The sequence below is a fragment of the Dendrobates tinctorius genome, unplaced genomic scaffold, assembly GCF_039654945.1.
Source record: "Dendrobates tinctorius isolate UK_male_01 unplaced genomic scaffold, ASM3965494v1 ptg000222l, whole genome shotgun sequence".
Classification (NCBI taxonomy): domain Eukaryota; kingdom Metazoa; phylum Chordata; class Amphibia; order Anura; family Dendrobatidae; genus Dendrobates; species Dendrobates tinctorius.
The window spans coordinates 1,464,816-1,481,224 of record NW_027361889.1 but is presented as its reverse complement, the minus strand read 5'-3'; the positions used below and the strand labels follow the sequence as shown (position 1 = coordinate 1,481,224).

Sequence of the window (16,409 nt, the reverse complement as noted above, 5' to 3'; positions counted from 1 at the left end):
AGATGCAATACCGCACACAACATATCAACAAGGGAGGCGCTGTGGTTGAAGAAAGCGGCCATGCTTTCCTTATTCTGGACAATCCCTTTAAAAAAAAAAGCGCCCACTTGGGGCAAGCACCAGGGAACCTTACAACACATATGCCAAAAGTAGTTAAAGGCTTTGATAGTGGCGACCAGAGTGTTTTGATGGCCGCTTAGCCTTTCTCCGCCATGAACAGGAGTCTTGGACGTACAGAAAATTTGGGGCAGATTTATGGAATTGGTCTAAAAACAGTCTTTGTTGCCCATAGCAACCAATCACACCACAGCTTTCATTTCATATGTGGCTCTTATACAATGAAAGCTGCAAGGTGATTGGTCGATATGGGCTATATAAGGTAATTCCATGTTTCCATTCACCGACGGCCAACTGAGATCTGGAAAATGACATAACACAAATGTTTTGTTTTTTTTTTTTTATGCAACCCAGTCGCCGGTCCCACCTGTGAGCAACCTCAATACCATCCAGAACTACCCATTTATAGGGTCGGGTTTATGTAGAAGCTGCTCCATTTTGACCCCCAAGACATCAGAGAATTTCTTGAAAGTAGTAACAGTCCCAACATATCCAGGACAGTTAACAAGTATGTCCGAGTCATGGCTAAGCTTTCCTTCTCCAGCTCGATGCCCATGTACCTAAATATCCTGGCCAGGGCGGACTGGCTTGTCGGCACCCACCTCCCTTGTATGTCAAAGGTCTCATGGATTTGGGGGGGTCAGGATTTTAAAAAACTTGGCTGACCTGGTCTCCCAAAAAACTGTCGGGTCTATATTGTACCAGCCAAAATGTTCTCCTCCAAATTATCCACAGGTCTCTTGTTTTCGCCATTTCTGAAGATCTCCTAAACAGATCCCTTTATCTACGAGTACAGCTGTGCGATATCAGCCAGACGTAGAAGAACAAGTCATCCTCAGTGAACGACACAGGAAAAAATACCAAGAGGGAGGAAAGGCCCAGTGACTCCGAGACCCCCACACCCAAAATAGAAGGCATTAGGATTGTTTCATCCGGCTTCCTGATGTTTCCCCGCACAGCAGACTTTACAAGGATGAGAGCGCACATCCTCTCCGCTCGTCACCAGCTCTGGGCCTCTGTATGTTCAATTTTCTGACCCAGCGGTTCTTAACCTCGCTTGGACGGGGCCCAGACATCTTTCTACTTGAGTTTAATTTCATCCTTTTTATTGCTCTACTGTTCTTTGTAATATGGTCTGTATATGGGAAAAAAAAAAAATGGAGGTTTCTTAGCAAAATGGGCCAGTGTCTAATCTTGGCCCATGGTGAGGCCTGCTCTAAATAGATTACTAATCAATACGGTCCGATAACCGGGACCACCACTGATCAGCTGAAAGAAGGCACAATGGCACTGCGGCGCAACCCTTCCAATTGCGGTGGCACTCCACCGATCAATCATATTCAACGGGACGACCTTTCCTACTGCACATCAGAGCGAGACCTGGAGGCTGGACATCCACCGATCGAACATATTCAACGGGACGACCCTTCCTACTGCACATCAGAGCGAGACCTGGAGACTGGACCTCCACCGATCAATCATATTCAACGGGACGATACTTCCTACTGCAGATCAGGGCGAGTTCTGTAGACTGGACCTCCACCGATCAATCATTCAATGGGACTGTGTTGCACAGCCAAAAGTTTTACCATAACCAGGTTCCCCGCATCATGTTCCCACATGCTTTATGCATCCATTAGCCCTCTGTGTCTGTACTGTTACACACTTAACATTATGGCTGGTCCATACAATCAGGGCAACTGTTACCACCCACCTTTCTCCTCATAGACTGTAAGCTTGCGAGCAGGGCCCTCATTCCTCTTGGTATTTGTTATAATCTACAGTTGTGGCCAAAAGTATTGACACCCCTGCAATTTTGTCAGATAATACTCAGTTTCTTCCTGAAAATGATTGCAAACACAAATTCTTTGGTATTATTATTTTCATTTAATTTGTCTTAAATGAAAAAACACAATAGAGAATGAAGCAAAAAGCAAAACATTGATCATTTCACACAAAACTCCAAAAATGGGCCAGACAAAAGTATCGGCACCCTCAGCCTAATACTTGGTTGCACAACCTTTAGCCAAAATAACTGCGACCAACCGCTTCCAGTAACCATCAATGAGTTTATTACAATGCTCTGCTGGAATTTTAGACCATTCTTCTTTGGCAAACTGCTCCAGGTCCCTGATATTTGAAGGGTGCCTTCTCCAAACTGCCATTGTTTGGATGTTAGTCGAGGTTCTTTATCCAACATCCGCACAATCTTGCGTTGAAATCTCTTGTCAATTTTTCTTTTCCGTCCACATCTAGGGAGGTTAGCCACAGTGCCATGGGCTTTAAACTTCTTGATGACACTGCGCACGGTAGACACAGGAACATTCAGGTCTTTGGAGATGGACTTGTAGCCTTGAGATTGCTCATGCTTCCTCACAATTTGGTTTCTCAAGTCCTCAGACAGTTCTTTTGTCTTCTTTCTTTTCTCCATGCTCAATGTGGTACACACAAGGACACAGGACAGAGGTTGAGTCAACTTTAATCCATGTCAATTGGCTCCAAGTGTGATTTAGTTATTGCCAACACCTGTTAGGTGCCACAGGTAAGTTACAGGTGCTGTTAATTACACAAATTAGAGAAGCATCACATGATTTTTAGAACAGTGCCAATACTTTTGTCCACTCTCTTTTTTATGTTTGGTGTGGAATTATATCCAATTTGGCTTTAAGACAATTCTTTTTGTGTTTTTTCATTTAAGACAAATTAAATGAAGATAATAATACCAAAGAATTTGTGTTTGCAATCATTTTCAGGAAGAAACTGAGTATTATCTGACAGAATTGCAGGGGTGTCAATACTTTTGGCCACAACTGTATGTGATTATTGTTATGCTGTAATGTCTATTGTCTGTACAAATCCCCTCTGAAATGTAAAGTGCTGCGGAATATGTCGGCGCTATAGAAATAAAATTTATTATTATTATTATAATAAAGGGACGACCCTTCCTACTGGAAAAATTTTTATTCTGGGCAATAAAAATGAAAAAAGCATATACAGAATGGGAGGAATAGGGCTAAGCAACAGCACATGTGAAAAAGACTTGGGTATACTAATAGATCACAGACTGAATATGAGTCAGCAGTGTGATGCAGCAGCAAAAAAGGCAAATGCAATTCTAGGATGTATTAACAGAAGCATACAGTCTAGATCACGTGAAGTCATTATTTCCCTCTACTCCTCTTTGGTCAGACCTCATCTGGAATATTGTGTCCAGTTTTGGGCACCACATTTTAAAACAGACATCAACAAACTGGAGCAAGTTCAGAAAAGAGCAACCAGAAGCAAACCCTGTCTTATGAGGAAAGGTTGGGTTGCAGGATTTGGGAATGTTTAGTTTGCAAAAGAGAAGACTGAGAGGAGACTTAATAGCTGTCTACAAATATCTCAAGGGCTGTCACATTGTAGAATTCTCATTTGCACAAGGAAAGACTAGAAGCAATGGGATGAAACTGAATGGGAGGAGACACAGATTAGATATTAGAAAAAACTTTTTGACAGTTAGAGTGATCAATGAGTGGAACAGGCTGCCACAAGAAGTGGTGAGTTCTCTTTCAATGGAAGTCTTCAAACAGAGGCTGGACAGACATCTGACTGGGATGATTTAGTGAATCCTGCTTTGAGCAGGGGGTTGGACCAGATGGCCCAGGAGGTCCCTGCCAACTCTACGATTCTGCACATCAGAGCAAGACCTGGAGGCTGGACCTCCACCGATCAACCATATTCAACGGGACGACCATTTACTTTGGTGCATCACCAAAATAAAAACGAAGTGTAGGGTCAACACAACTGGTTCCTCCAAATCCGAGAAGAACGCACAGATTATGGTGTGTGTGTGTGAGAGAGTGAGAGAGAGTGAGAGAGAGTGAGAGAGAGTGAGAGAGAGTGAGAGAGAGTGAGAGAGAGTGAGAGAGAGTGAGAGAGAGTGAGAGAGAGTGAGAGAGAGTGAGAGAGAGTGAGAGAGAGTGAGAGAAAATAGAAAGAAAAAAAAAAGTTCTCCACTTTCTCCATTCTGTGAAAATCAGTCCAATTTTCTTTCCACGGACCCAGAGACTTGCATTGCCGATCTTGATCAGACAACGGGATCAAAATTGGGCAGGTTTCTGATTTTTTTCATTGGACAACTGTGTCCAGAAAAATTTGCAAAAATAATATGCTCGAGTCCCCGCGGCTGCAGGTTTCGCGAGACATGCAGCCGCGGGGACTTGAACATAGTATTCAAGCACACTGAAGATACTGCCAAGCACACCTTATAACAAGGGGTTATCCCCAACACGGAAAGGGTTTCACTATTCACAGGAAAGAGAATATCTTTCCCACCATGAAAATGCCACGTTGTAAAGGGCGGTGGCCACGCATGCTATTCTGAAGCGGAATTTCAGAGTCCTATTCTTGGGAGTGGAGATGACTTGAAATGTTGGGAATAACCCTTTAACATTCATCCGCCTTGGTGATCTGACTTGCCCGTAGTCCGATTCTTAGTAACAACTGTAAAAATGATTCATGAGAAACTACCGCTGACAGTTCTAATACATCAATAGACAATGTCGCAGGTGCAGAAAAATGTATTGCACTCGTGCACGGTGACAGGTGAAGTAATCATCATCCGTCGGCGCACTGGTGACAGGTGAGGTAAGCACCAGCCGTCGGCGCGCTACGTCCGCAAGCAACGTGCACAACACCTAGAAAGCAAACACTTGATATCACTATCTACACAAACTTTATTCAGATGGAGATGTATAAAGGATCAACGGAGTCTGACTCTGAATAAAGAAAACCGGAAGGAGCGTTTCTCAAGGCAAATTATCTAGTTAAACATCCACCAAGAAAGTCTCAAACACAGTTTCCAATCAAATGAGGATAACAGCTGATACAAACTGCACACATTATTAGTAAATTAATCCCTTAGGCCTGATGAGGCTGGTGTATTTACTTTGAAAATCTACATTAGGTCCCCAGAAAACCTGTAAAAGATCCACAGAGAACCTGTGTGGCACAAAATGTTGGTTATTAAAAAGGTCAGAGATTATGCAAAAGAAAAAAATAATTGGGAGGGGAAACTTTTCAAGCATTTCTTAAATAAAGGGAGGTGATATTTACAGGAGTGTTCAGGGATTTCCAAAATTGCCCCACGGTAACCAATGTTATTCAAAAAAACAAAGAACAATTACCAATGTTGCGTCCTACACTACAGGTATAGGATATAGTAGCCATATTTTTTGGACTATAACACGCACTTTTTAGCAAGGTAAAAAAAACTTGCTAAAAAAAAAAAACAAAAAAAAAAACAATGTGTGTCAGAGGCTATGTTCACACAATGTTTTTTATGCAAATGAAAGCTGTTTTTTTCAGCTCCTGCAAAAGCTTTGAAGTTTCAGAAATCAAGTGCTCATGCTGGTTTTTTTTTTTTTTGTTTTTTTTTTTAAATCTGTAGCGTGTCAATACTTTTAGCGTTTTCAATAAAAGTAAGTTAATTTAACATGTACTGTAGACAAATCATAAGTAATCCGCACCAAAAAACCTCTGTGAAATGGGCGTTTTGAACGCAGCGTTTTTACTGCAGGTTTTGGCTGAGGGAAAAAAAAATGCAACATGTGAATATAGCCTTACAGTCCGGAGGCATCTTCTTGCGAAGGAGGAGAACGAACTGCCCAATACTGATCAGTCTGATCAGTGGGATCGCTATCTCCAAAACAGTTCCTATCCTCTGGGAAGGTGCTTACAGGTGAATATTGGAATTAATACCAACCAACTGACAATATAAAACTCCCGCTATCATCCTGCCTTCCTTCCAGCTCGTGTGTTTAGGTCATCAGTGGAGAACAAATTCATCAGTGACCTCATTAGCTGTATTTTGGCTGGACACAGACGCTGGAACACATAACAGGGTGGACCTTTAATCCTTCAGCTCAATGGCAGCCTGTTTTCACATTTTCCAGCGCTGCCCACACAAATTGTTCATTTTCATCATAACTTATGAATGCCGCATTCACTTTACGTCTGAGGCCGATCGACGCCCTTTCTTCAGGGCAAACAGTGACAATGTCAGACAGGTACGGCTTATTTCACCGGGCATTATTTTCCCATAACTGCATGTTAAAAAGCGTCATTAGTACCTTTACTGCCTCAGCAATGCAACATATCAGAAATATTGCTAATAATTTAGAAATTACAACACAAGGTTTACCAGATTAGTAAAGCATGGTGGCATCTTCCTTGATAACAGCGCCACAGCAGTTGTCAGGCCGTGTGTGACACTGCAGCTCAGTCCCATTTATTTCAGCTTTGGACAATGGTAGTCGCATTTTTTTTTATGATCTTGTATAACCCCTTCATAAAATATTATACAACTTTTCCAATACACTTTGCTTTTTTTATTATTATTTCTACCAGCTTGCTGTCAGTGAATAGATACCTTATTATATACAAATTGGAACTTTAATGAGTTTTTACAGGGATAAAAAAATAAAATTCAAGACTCTCTTAAAAGTGGACCAGACACCAGATTTCATAATATCAACTGCATAAACTATTATATAAACACTTAAGACTTGATGAGGCTGGAGTAATTACTAAAATCCATAAAAAATAGCATTTTATGAGTCCAGCAGGGGCCACAGACTCACAAAATACTCATTTCAATATTCGTTAGCGAAAGTGTCACAAGGGATTATATCAGCCATTTTGATAGTAAGTACACCAGCATCATCAGCTTTAAGAGATCTATTAAATAATACATACAGTTTATGCTGTGAAATCTGGCGGGGTCCTCTTTATCCCCTTCTTGATGAAGCACATAATAGTACCGTCGGGGAGCAAGGTGAGAAACTGACCCTGAACCTGACAGCTAGTCTCTCCACTTACAGCATTGATCGGAACTTGCTCCGATCACTGCAATTTAATCATTTACATGCCACTGTCAATCACTGACAGTGACATTTAAAAAAGACTGGGAGACTACAAAATAAAAGTAGAAAAAAAAAAAAACACGTTAAATATCTAAACGTTTAAAATCGACCCCCTTTCTCCTAGTTTAAAAATAAAATTAAGAAGTATAAACATATTTGGTATCACGTCCGTAAAAGTCCGATTCATCAAAATATAAAATTATTTAAACCACATGTTAAATTTAGAATAGAAAGAAAAGCTGAAATGTCAGAATCAATGCTTTTTAGTTGCTGCAACGTACCCTAAAATTACAATAAAAAGCGATCAGAAAGTTGTATGTACCCCAAAAATCAATTTAAAAACACAAAAAAAAGCCTTTGCACAGCTCCATTAGTCGAAAAAATGAAATAAAATAAGTTACAAAATGGAGACACAAAATTTGGAATAGTATTAACCAATATAATAATAAAAACAAAAATAACAAAAATAAAATTATAAAAACAATAAAAAAAACCCTTATAAGTTTGGTATCGCAGTAATCGAACTGACCTGGAGAATCATATTGTCAGGTTATTTTTACAGCACAATGAACGTTGTTAAAAGCAAAACCCAAAAACCAATGGCAGAATTATGAGGGGAATTGGGTTCTCCACCCTTTCACCCACTAGGAATGAATGGGGTCATTCAAAACTACAACTCGTTCTGCAAAATAGAAGCCCTCATATGGTTATGTTGGCAGGAATAAAAGAAAAATAAAAAATGTATAGCTCTAGGAATAAAGGGAGTAAAGAGCAAAAATGAAAACAAATATAATAAATCCCTTGGTCGAGAGTGGCTTTTATATAAAGAAATACAAAATTCTTCACTAGTCCCTTGAGGAATGGATCTGTTCCCTCTGAGTTCTGAGTGGTCAAATTTATGACCAATTACATCACATGAGTAGGCGCGCGCACTAGTGACATCATAGGCCACCGGCCTGTCACTGTCCGGCCCTAATGTGACATCACGCACCACTTTGCTAAGGTGGGCGACAGGGCCGGATTGGCCATCTGGCAATTCTAACAAATGCCAGAAGGGCCTGTGTGGTCATGGGCTGCCTTGTCTGCTACATTGTTAATAGAATCGGTGTTCTCAAGACACCCACACTGTTAAAGGGAATCTGTCACCCCTTTTTAGTGATATCATGTAAAGATATCACCCAATTGTGCGTCCCATAAGGATTTTTTTAGGATTTTTTATTCCCCCCGACCCCGCATCTTTGATGCAAAAATACCTTTGTTATCTTGGTGGAGATGTATGCAAATCGCCGCGGTCCGATCCGATGGGCGTGGCTTAGTCGGCTCCTCCCCCTCCTCCTCGGCTTGCTTAACGTAATCTTCATCTGTGAATATCACAGATAACGTTGTTTTCCGCGCTTGTGCATTCAAAAAGGCCTCCGGGGCCTGCGCAGTATGCTTTGCCCAACTGTGGGTGAAGCATATAAGCAGTACTGCTCATGTGCCGGTATTTTCCAGCGCCGTCTATGCCCTGGAAGTGTGTCGTGCATGTGAAGACTTCCGGGGCATAGACCGCGCTGGAAAATACTGGCGCATGCGCAGTACCGATTATATGCTTCGCCCACAGTTGGGCAAAGCATACTGCGCAGGCCCCGGAGGCCTTTTTGAATGCACAAGCGCGGAAAACAACGTTATCTGTGATATTCACAGATGAAGATTACGCTCAGCAAGCCAAGGATGAGGGGGGGGGGGGAGAGAAGCCGACTTAGGCTGGTTTCACACTTGCGTGTTTTTGCGCATACATGCGCATGCTTTTTTTTCCTATACTTAACATGGGTGCGCATTGTCATGCGTTTATACGCGCATGCATTTTTTTGTAGTGTGCTCCCGGGCGCACAAAATGCATCCTGTTGCATTTTTTGTGCATCCGACCTGTCTCAAAAAAACGCATGCGCACGCAATGCACACAAAATTCACCCAAAAACACATTAAAGTCTATGGGAGCGCTGACGTGCGCATGGTCATGCGCATGTCAGCGCAAAAAAACGCATGCTTTTTTTTGCACAAACCATGCACAAAAAACAAGAAACCGCATACAAAACGCATGATGCGCTTTTTATGCGCGTTTGCACTATGCACGCAGCGCAAAAAAAACGCAAGTGTGAAAGTAACCTAAGCCACGCCCATCGGACCGGACCGCGGCGATTTGCATACCTCTTCACGCACATAAAGGTAATTTTGCATCAAAGGTGCGAGGTCAGGGGGGAATAAAAAATCCTAAAAGAATCCTTATGGGACGCACAATTGGGTGATCTCTTTACATGATATCACTAAAAAGGGGTGACCGATTCCCTTTAAGAGTTGTGACGTCCTGGGCGATACTCTGACCCCATTCTGTCTGGACTCCAGGATGTTACATTGTAGCTAAACAAGAATTGAACACAAGGTTCGTCAAAGAGGTGGCACAAATGTGAAGACATCTGGGAAGATACTCACATGAGATCGGGGCGGTGTTTATGAAGAATGGCACAGAACGCCAGACCGTCCCTGAAGGACGTGGTCATATTAGTAACGCTAACATCACGATATCCATCGCACTGGATCTTGCACCACTGCTGGAGAGCCTTGGTGGCGGCCATCCTGGAGGCGACTGCGGAACACAAAAGAAAGCTACTGTTACAATATGATAAAGAAAAGAAGAAACTCTAAAGGGGTAATCGGGTAAGACAACGCTGTAGTGATGGGGGCATCACCGATCCCATCACCGGTGGTCTGGCACATGCAACAGCGTTCCATTCATTCCCTATGGGACTGTGATACATGGCAGAAAACGATCTGTGGGGGGGGGGGGGAAGAGGACCCCCTACGTTGTGCTGCCCCCATAGTGAAGTTGTCAAGTCTCAGCAAACCCATCATACGTGTTGTCTTTAAATGTTGCAAGCGGCGTTCTCGCCTCCCATCAGAGGTTTAACTCCACTGTCCAAAATTATGTTCAGCGCCTCTCCTGCTCCAGAAAAGCCTTTGGGCAACGTATACTGTACCAGTATACTTGGAGGTACCAGTTAAAGGGGCTGTCCGACCACTTAGTTTAAAGAGAGCCTTTTAGAAAACTCAACAGCCAAAAACAATTTATATCCCTTTAAACGATAAGTTGATCCCTTTGTGGCCCCAAAGAGGTGCTGCAGCAGCGAGAAATCATGTTTTGAAGTTATATGTGTGTGTGTGTGTGTGTAAGAGCATTGGGGAGTGACTATGCATTTCCAGCTCTTCAGCCTCCGTCCACGTTCACACGTTCAGTATTTTACATCAGTATCTGTAAGCCAAAACCAGGAGTGGGTGATAAATACAGAAGTGGTGACGAGTTTCTATCACACTCTTCCCCTGATTGTTCCTCTCCTGGTTTTGGCTTACAAATACTGATATAAAATACTGACCAAATACTGATCGTGTGAACGTGGCCTTAGCACAACCCTCCTCTGGTTGATTGACAGGTTGTTGGCTTCGATACACAACAGGGAATACAGCGTGAGGCTTAAGGACCTGGAAGTGCATCGCCACGCCCCAATGCACTTCCAGACACACATACATCCTGCTGCTACAACGCCTCTTTGGGGCCACAAAGGGATCACCTTCCTTAACTTTTAAATGGCTACACAGTGCAATAGTCACAAAGAGAGCAGCCGGTAGGGGACATGAGACCACTGCAGCCAATCACTGTCCGCAGCAGTGACTAATGGATCATTGCTGAAGCCAGTGATTGGCTGCAAAGGTCACACGTCTGCCCAGACAAAGCAGGATGTACAAAGAATGGAACTCTAGAAAGGAGCTGATCATTAAGGCGATTATTACTCCTTTTACTATTTTACACCATTCTATAACAAAAATATTAAGCATCTGGACAACCCCTTTAAGATGGAAACTTACTGGTAGATCCCGTCAAAAATCTGATGATCACAGTGTGAACAGATCCCATAAAAGTTGGTGGGACGAGTCATCTAAGGTTAATTGGGACACGCAACAAAAACAGGACACCCTAAAGTAGATATATATTCTTCACGTACGTTGGTGATTCACCTACTGATCAAATTGGAAGATGTCACATGAGAAAAACAACTTCAGAGAGGAATGAGGAGAAGAGCGGGGGGGGGGGGGGTCTGGTCAGATTACAGGAGGCCCCTAGTCCTACAAGTGTAGACAGACCCGAGATGACAAGTAGCAAATTGGGAGATTAGGATACTTCCAAGAAGATCACAGGCTGGAAGATTAGGATGACACCTACACAACAGACTGATGAAGATCTCACCACTACTGGAGGAAGTGCAGGTATCAGCACAGACATGTCAGCCTCAATCACGGAAACTAGCCGAAGTGGACAATATAAGCCGAGGGCTACACCTACACTTCTGTAGACCATGCCGAGACAAAATCGAGATATTCACAGGTAACATTCATGTAGGGATGTGTTCACATCCGCCTCTCACATTCCACCAAAAATACCGGACAGCCCTTAGAGTATGGCTATTGGGGCGCCACCAGTAGCTCTAGCCTGGAGACATCAGGTCTACGCTATGTACCTGTCTGCCCTGGCCAATTATATACCGCGAGGAGCTCCGAAAGAGTCTAAAATAGGAATCTCGCCTCTCCAATAGACCGTAACGAATTTCATAGAAAGTCCAACTGCTCCTGTGCCACGAAACCAGAGAAAGATCGGACTGAATCACCGTAGGACCTCTGGTGAGCTCACCTTCTCATGAGGAACCACCAACGGACAACCCTACAAGAAGATCAGACTGGACGGCCTCCTCATCCTTCCTTATATAGCATCGTAGTCTTAATTCAAATTCCTCCCCTGATGGATTTACAGCTGATTTTTTCACAATACAAACTGAATATATTATTATATAAATCTATTGGACCTGATGAGGCCAGTATACTTACTTTGAAAATACATGCAAGAATAGTTGTATGATGCTTTCCATGCCTAATATTAAAATCATAATTTTAAATATGATACGGTCATTCTGACACAGATTTTCAGTATAAGAGATCTATATAATTAGTCTGTATAGTGTAATCAGCTGACAGACCTATATTAAGGGAGCTGTTGCTCACCAATGACCTATGGGGAACTGGGAAGAAGTTTATCTATTTGCAAGAGTGTAAACGACTAACAAAATGATTTTGGATTGGTCTTAGGATTTGTTCTAGTTGAAAAATAAGCAGAAATTGGAACCACAGCCTCTCAGAACTAGGGCAACCTGTGAAGAGTCCGGTGGGCGGTCTTTGCTTTTTCAGTAGTCATGCAATCCTCACTGAAATCACGAGCGGGATCCAGTACATGCACAGTGGAAGTTGAGCCTTAGACACTTTATTGCACATGCGCAGGATGACGCTGACTTATCATGATGTATCCCTGGGCTGTTAGACCCCTCGGTGGTCCGGGAACACTTGTGAAAAGATATGATGGCGGTTTAAGGGCTGTATATGTGATGACAGGATCCCTTTAAAGATACTTTTCCCATGGATAGGCGATATGTCTGTTCCCTAGGAGCCCTGTAAACTTTGAACGGAGCGATACTCTTCTCTGTGGGCGTGCAGCTAGGAGGCCTGTGAAGCTTAGGACCCCGCATTAGTGATCGGTGGGCCCCCCCACTGATCAGACTTTCATCACCTATTAGATGATTGATGTCCGAGGCGGAAAAAAAAAAACTGTGATGATGAGCAGATCCATATGTGAAAACTGAGCTCAACCCTAAAAAGAAGGTTTCAGAGTTTGATCCAGTATTTTATGGTTTGGTCACCCCCCCTCCCTTTCTTTTTTTTTCTCTAAGCCGAAAACCCAAAATTTAAAGGTCTACAATAGGCCACCGGTCTCTATACAAAATTCTAAGCCCCAGCATCTCACCGTCTCATTGTGCACCCTGAAAATTGTAAAAGAGTAGCGGTCATCATACCTATTTTTCTCCATAGATCAATAGTACATGTGACTATGAGAAACTTTAAGCGAAATCTGCTTATTTCTTCTCCAGGACTGAGCTTATTCTCAAAAGCTTCAATTCACAAATAAAATCTAAAGACTTTCCCATTACCGAGACCGGAGATGACAGTTGGTGCTCATAACGTTCTATGGAGAACTTGCAGCAGAATCTCTGTCTCCTCCCCTCTCCATAGAACCTTACAAGCACCAACTGTCACCTATCAGGAATGTCAACGATCAGTCAGATTTTACCCTGACTGAGGAGAAAGAAGCAGATTACTCTGATCGGATAGAGCATTGAGTAAATTTTTTTTAAAAAACACCGGCGACTTTTAAAAAAAAAAAAAAAACTTTTTGCCTTCCTATAAGAAAAAAAAAAAAAAATAGATCTGGCCATATTCTGACAACGCAGGAAGAAGAGACAGAGACACCGCCGCTGGAGAACTTTGCTCCGTAATTAGCGCCACAAGTGATAAAGCACATCCGTGGATATTGGAAAGCAGCCTGGCGGCCTTAACCCTTAGTGTGCCAGTCCCAGATCAGGCCAGGGCGACAAACATTTTGGAAAAAAAAAAATATTATATATATATTTGGGGCAGATATGCAAATCAGCACCAAGTATTGCAAAAGTTAGTGCACCCAGACACACAGAGAAAAAAATAAATAATAAATATATATAGAGAGCACATTACACTGCACAGATATATATAGGCATGTGGTTCCCTGCACTGACAGGGTTAATGTCTATGAGCTGGAGTGTGAATCGGGCACAACAGACATGGAGCGGTTACAGGCAGCTCACCCTACGGGGCTCCTCTCGCTCGTTGCTCCCGTCAGTGCCCGTACGTGGCGTCCTCCATAGGCGCGCAGCAGAAGCGCTGTCACCTCCTGCCCGGACTCCCGCAGTGCAGCGTGTGAGACTGTGACTCGCCGACTGAAGCGCACAGTCTGCAGCCAAGGGGCGGGGTTTGTGTCCGGGGTGGGCGGGGAAAAGCTTTCGTTAGAACAGAGAACAGCAGTGGAAGCGGGGTTGTGGGCGGGAATTAGCGAGGTAGGCGGGGACTAAAGCTGACGTCACCCACCACCAAAACACTGACTGCGGCTGAGGCTCCTTAGCGACTGTTGCTAGGCTCCGCGTAATCATAGCTGTACAGGTGACGTCACAGCCGTAAACTAGCCTGGCACGTGTGCAGCAAAACTTTAACTTGTCAGTTTTTCTATTTTTTTTTTTTTTTACGCTTCAGTTTTTTTTTTGAACGACGCCATTCGCTTTACCGTATAAAGGACTGAAAATGGGGAAAAAAAATCAAATTTTCATTGTGTATTTTGTTTTTCAGGTCTATTTTCCAGCTTTCAGCGTGAGGTAAAAATGTACCTCCTTCAGTCCGATTACAGCGATATCAGATTTTTATATATATGAATATATATTAGTGAAGAATAAAAGAAATAAAATTTGCAAAAAAATAAAATAATTTTTGCCTCAATTTTGTGAGACTCATATTTTTGTTTATTTGTCCATGGAGCCGTGCGATGGACGATTTCTGGACGCCGAGTCCGTGGTTTTCATTGGTACCGTAGTGGGGGGGCAGACAATGTAGTGATGGCTTTTTGTTGCTTTTCCTTTAGGGGGAGGTGCAGCGATTTGATATAAATATATATTTTAATGGAACTTATACAGATGTAGAAATACCACGTCATTTTATTGTTTATTTTGGAAATAGGAGATGATTCAATCTTTAATTTTCTTTTAAACTTTTTTTTTTAAGTACCCACAAGGGACGTGAGAACCTGCGGCGTGTATTATATCCGGGAGAAATTCAGCATTGTGTATAAAGTGACATTTTATAATCTACAAAAGCTTCCGAGGAGTAAAAAGATGGCGGCCACGAGGGGTCTTGACTTGAGTAGGCTTCCATGGCAACCCATCGGCTCCCTGCTAACGCATCAGTGGAAGCAGGAGGACGAGGGGAGATGGGCTCTAAAAGCGGAGATTGCTCCACATAAATGCTGCGGTGGAACAAAACATGGCGACACGGCATGGTTCAAAGTAGAGCGAGGCGTCAGACAAAGCATCATCCTGTCACCATTATACTCTTCAGTTTATATGGAGAAGCTATATACAGGAAGGCTGGACTTGCCGAAAACAAGGAATCAAGTTTTCTGGACAAATCATCAACAATCTTAACACACAGATGATCGCAACAAGCAAAGATGGAATGAAGGACTTGTATTAGGGAGCCTCAAGATGGAAATCTCGAGCATGCGAGTCCTACTCCATGCAAGGAAGACAAAGATATTGACGGGACACATTCGAGATGGTCGGCAACGAACTGGAAGTTGTAAAGGACTTCAACCTAGAGGGATTGATGATCACTCAAGATGCAGCGACAACATCGGAAGTGAATAGGGGAATAGCTATGGACAAATCAACAATGAAGTCACTGGACAAGGTCTTCACATCGAGGAACATTTCACTGGCGATGAGAAGACCGCTCTTACAAAGCCTGATCTATTCTGTAATAACGCACGGATGCGAAACCTGGACGATAAAGAAACAAGACGGAAGAAGAATCAACGCCTTCAAAATGTGGAGCTGGAGAAGGATGTTATCAATACCATGGATGGCAAGAAGAACAAACAATTCAATTATAGAACAAATCAAGCCAGATATGTCACTCGAAGCAAGGATCACCGAGCTATGACTTGAGGACATCATGGTCAGAAGAATACAAGACGAAGAGGAAGGGAGCAACCCAATGGAGCGGAGAGGACCTTGGAGGACCTATCTAGGCTGCACAAGATCAATCTTCCTATAGAGCTTTCATCCATCACGTCGCCATGGCTCAGGATTGAGCTGAAGGCCGTTAATAATAATAAATGCTGCGGTCAGAGTTGGTGGTGCTCCGCTCCATACACTGTTTACGCTGATGATGCTGTAAGCAGCTGATCGGAGCGGTGCCGAGTGTTGGACCCACGTTCTTGAGGATAGACCAGCAATCTAAAATAGTGGAAAACCTTTTTTTAATGTTTCTTTTATGGGAAAAAAAGCCATAAATCCTTATTTTTTTCTGGAGTAGCTCTATTTGCTATTTAAAGAAAAAAACCTAATCACCTCAGGTCCCCATTAAAAAATAAAACATGTTGGATCATGGCCCATAGAGTATGTGCACGCATTGAGTATTTATCTCCACCAAAATGCTTACAATGAGTTTTTTTACTTGTATTTTTTTCTCATTCATTTGAATAAGTGAAAACACTAAAATAATTAACACAATTCAGATTTGAAGAAACGCTTTGGTGGTTCAAATCCACATTGGAAAAAATAAACACTGCGTGCATGAGATTTCTGAAATCTCCTTCACTTTGCTGGTACTGTAATGTGCGCCTTTTTTTTCTCTGGAAAAACGCAGTAAAAACACAAAGTGTGAACAGGT

General features: G+C 42.7%; 1 protein-coding gene across 1 annotated transcript in view; it reads right to left on the bottom strand.

Moving 5' to 3' along the window:
• Nucleotides 1-13,940, bottom strand: part of MICALL2 (MICAL like 2) — a 54,964-nt gene extending 41,024 nt beyond the window's left edge. The window contains exons 1-2 of the mRNA XM_073555176.1: nucleotides 13,778-13,940; nucleotides 9,495-9,648 (exon numbers count right to left, since the gene is read on the bottom strand). Of these exons, the coding sequence (XP_073411277.1) occupies nucleotides 9,495-9,637 (143 nt within the window). The 5' untranslated portion in view covers nucleotides 9,638-9,648; nucleotides 13,778-13,940. The remainder of the gene's footprint in view (nucleotides 1-9,494; nucleotides 9,649-13,777) is intronic.
• Between the last annotated feature and the right edge of the window lie 2,469 nt (nucleotides 13,941-16,409).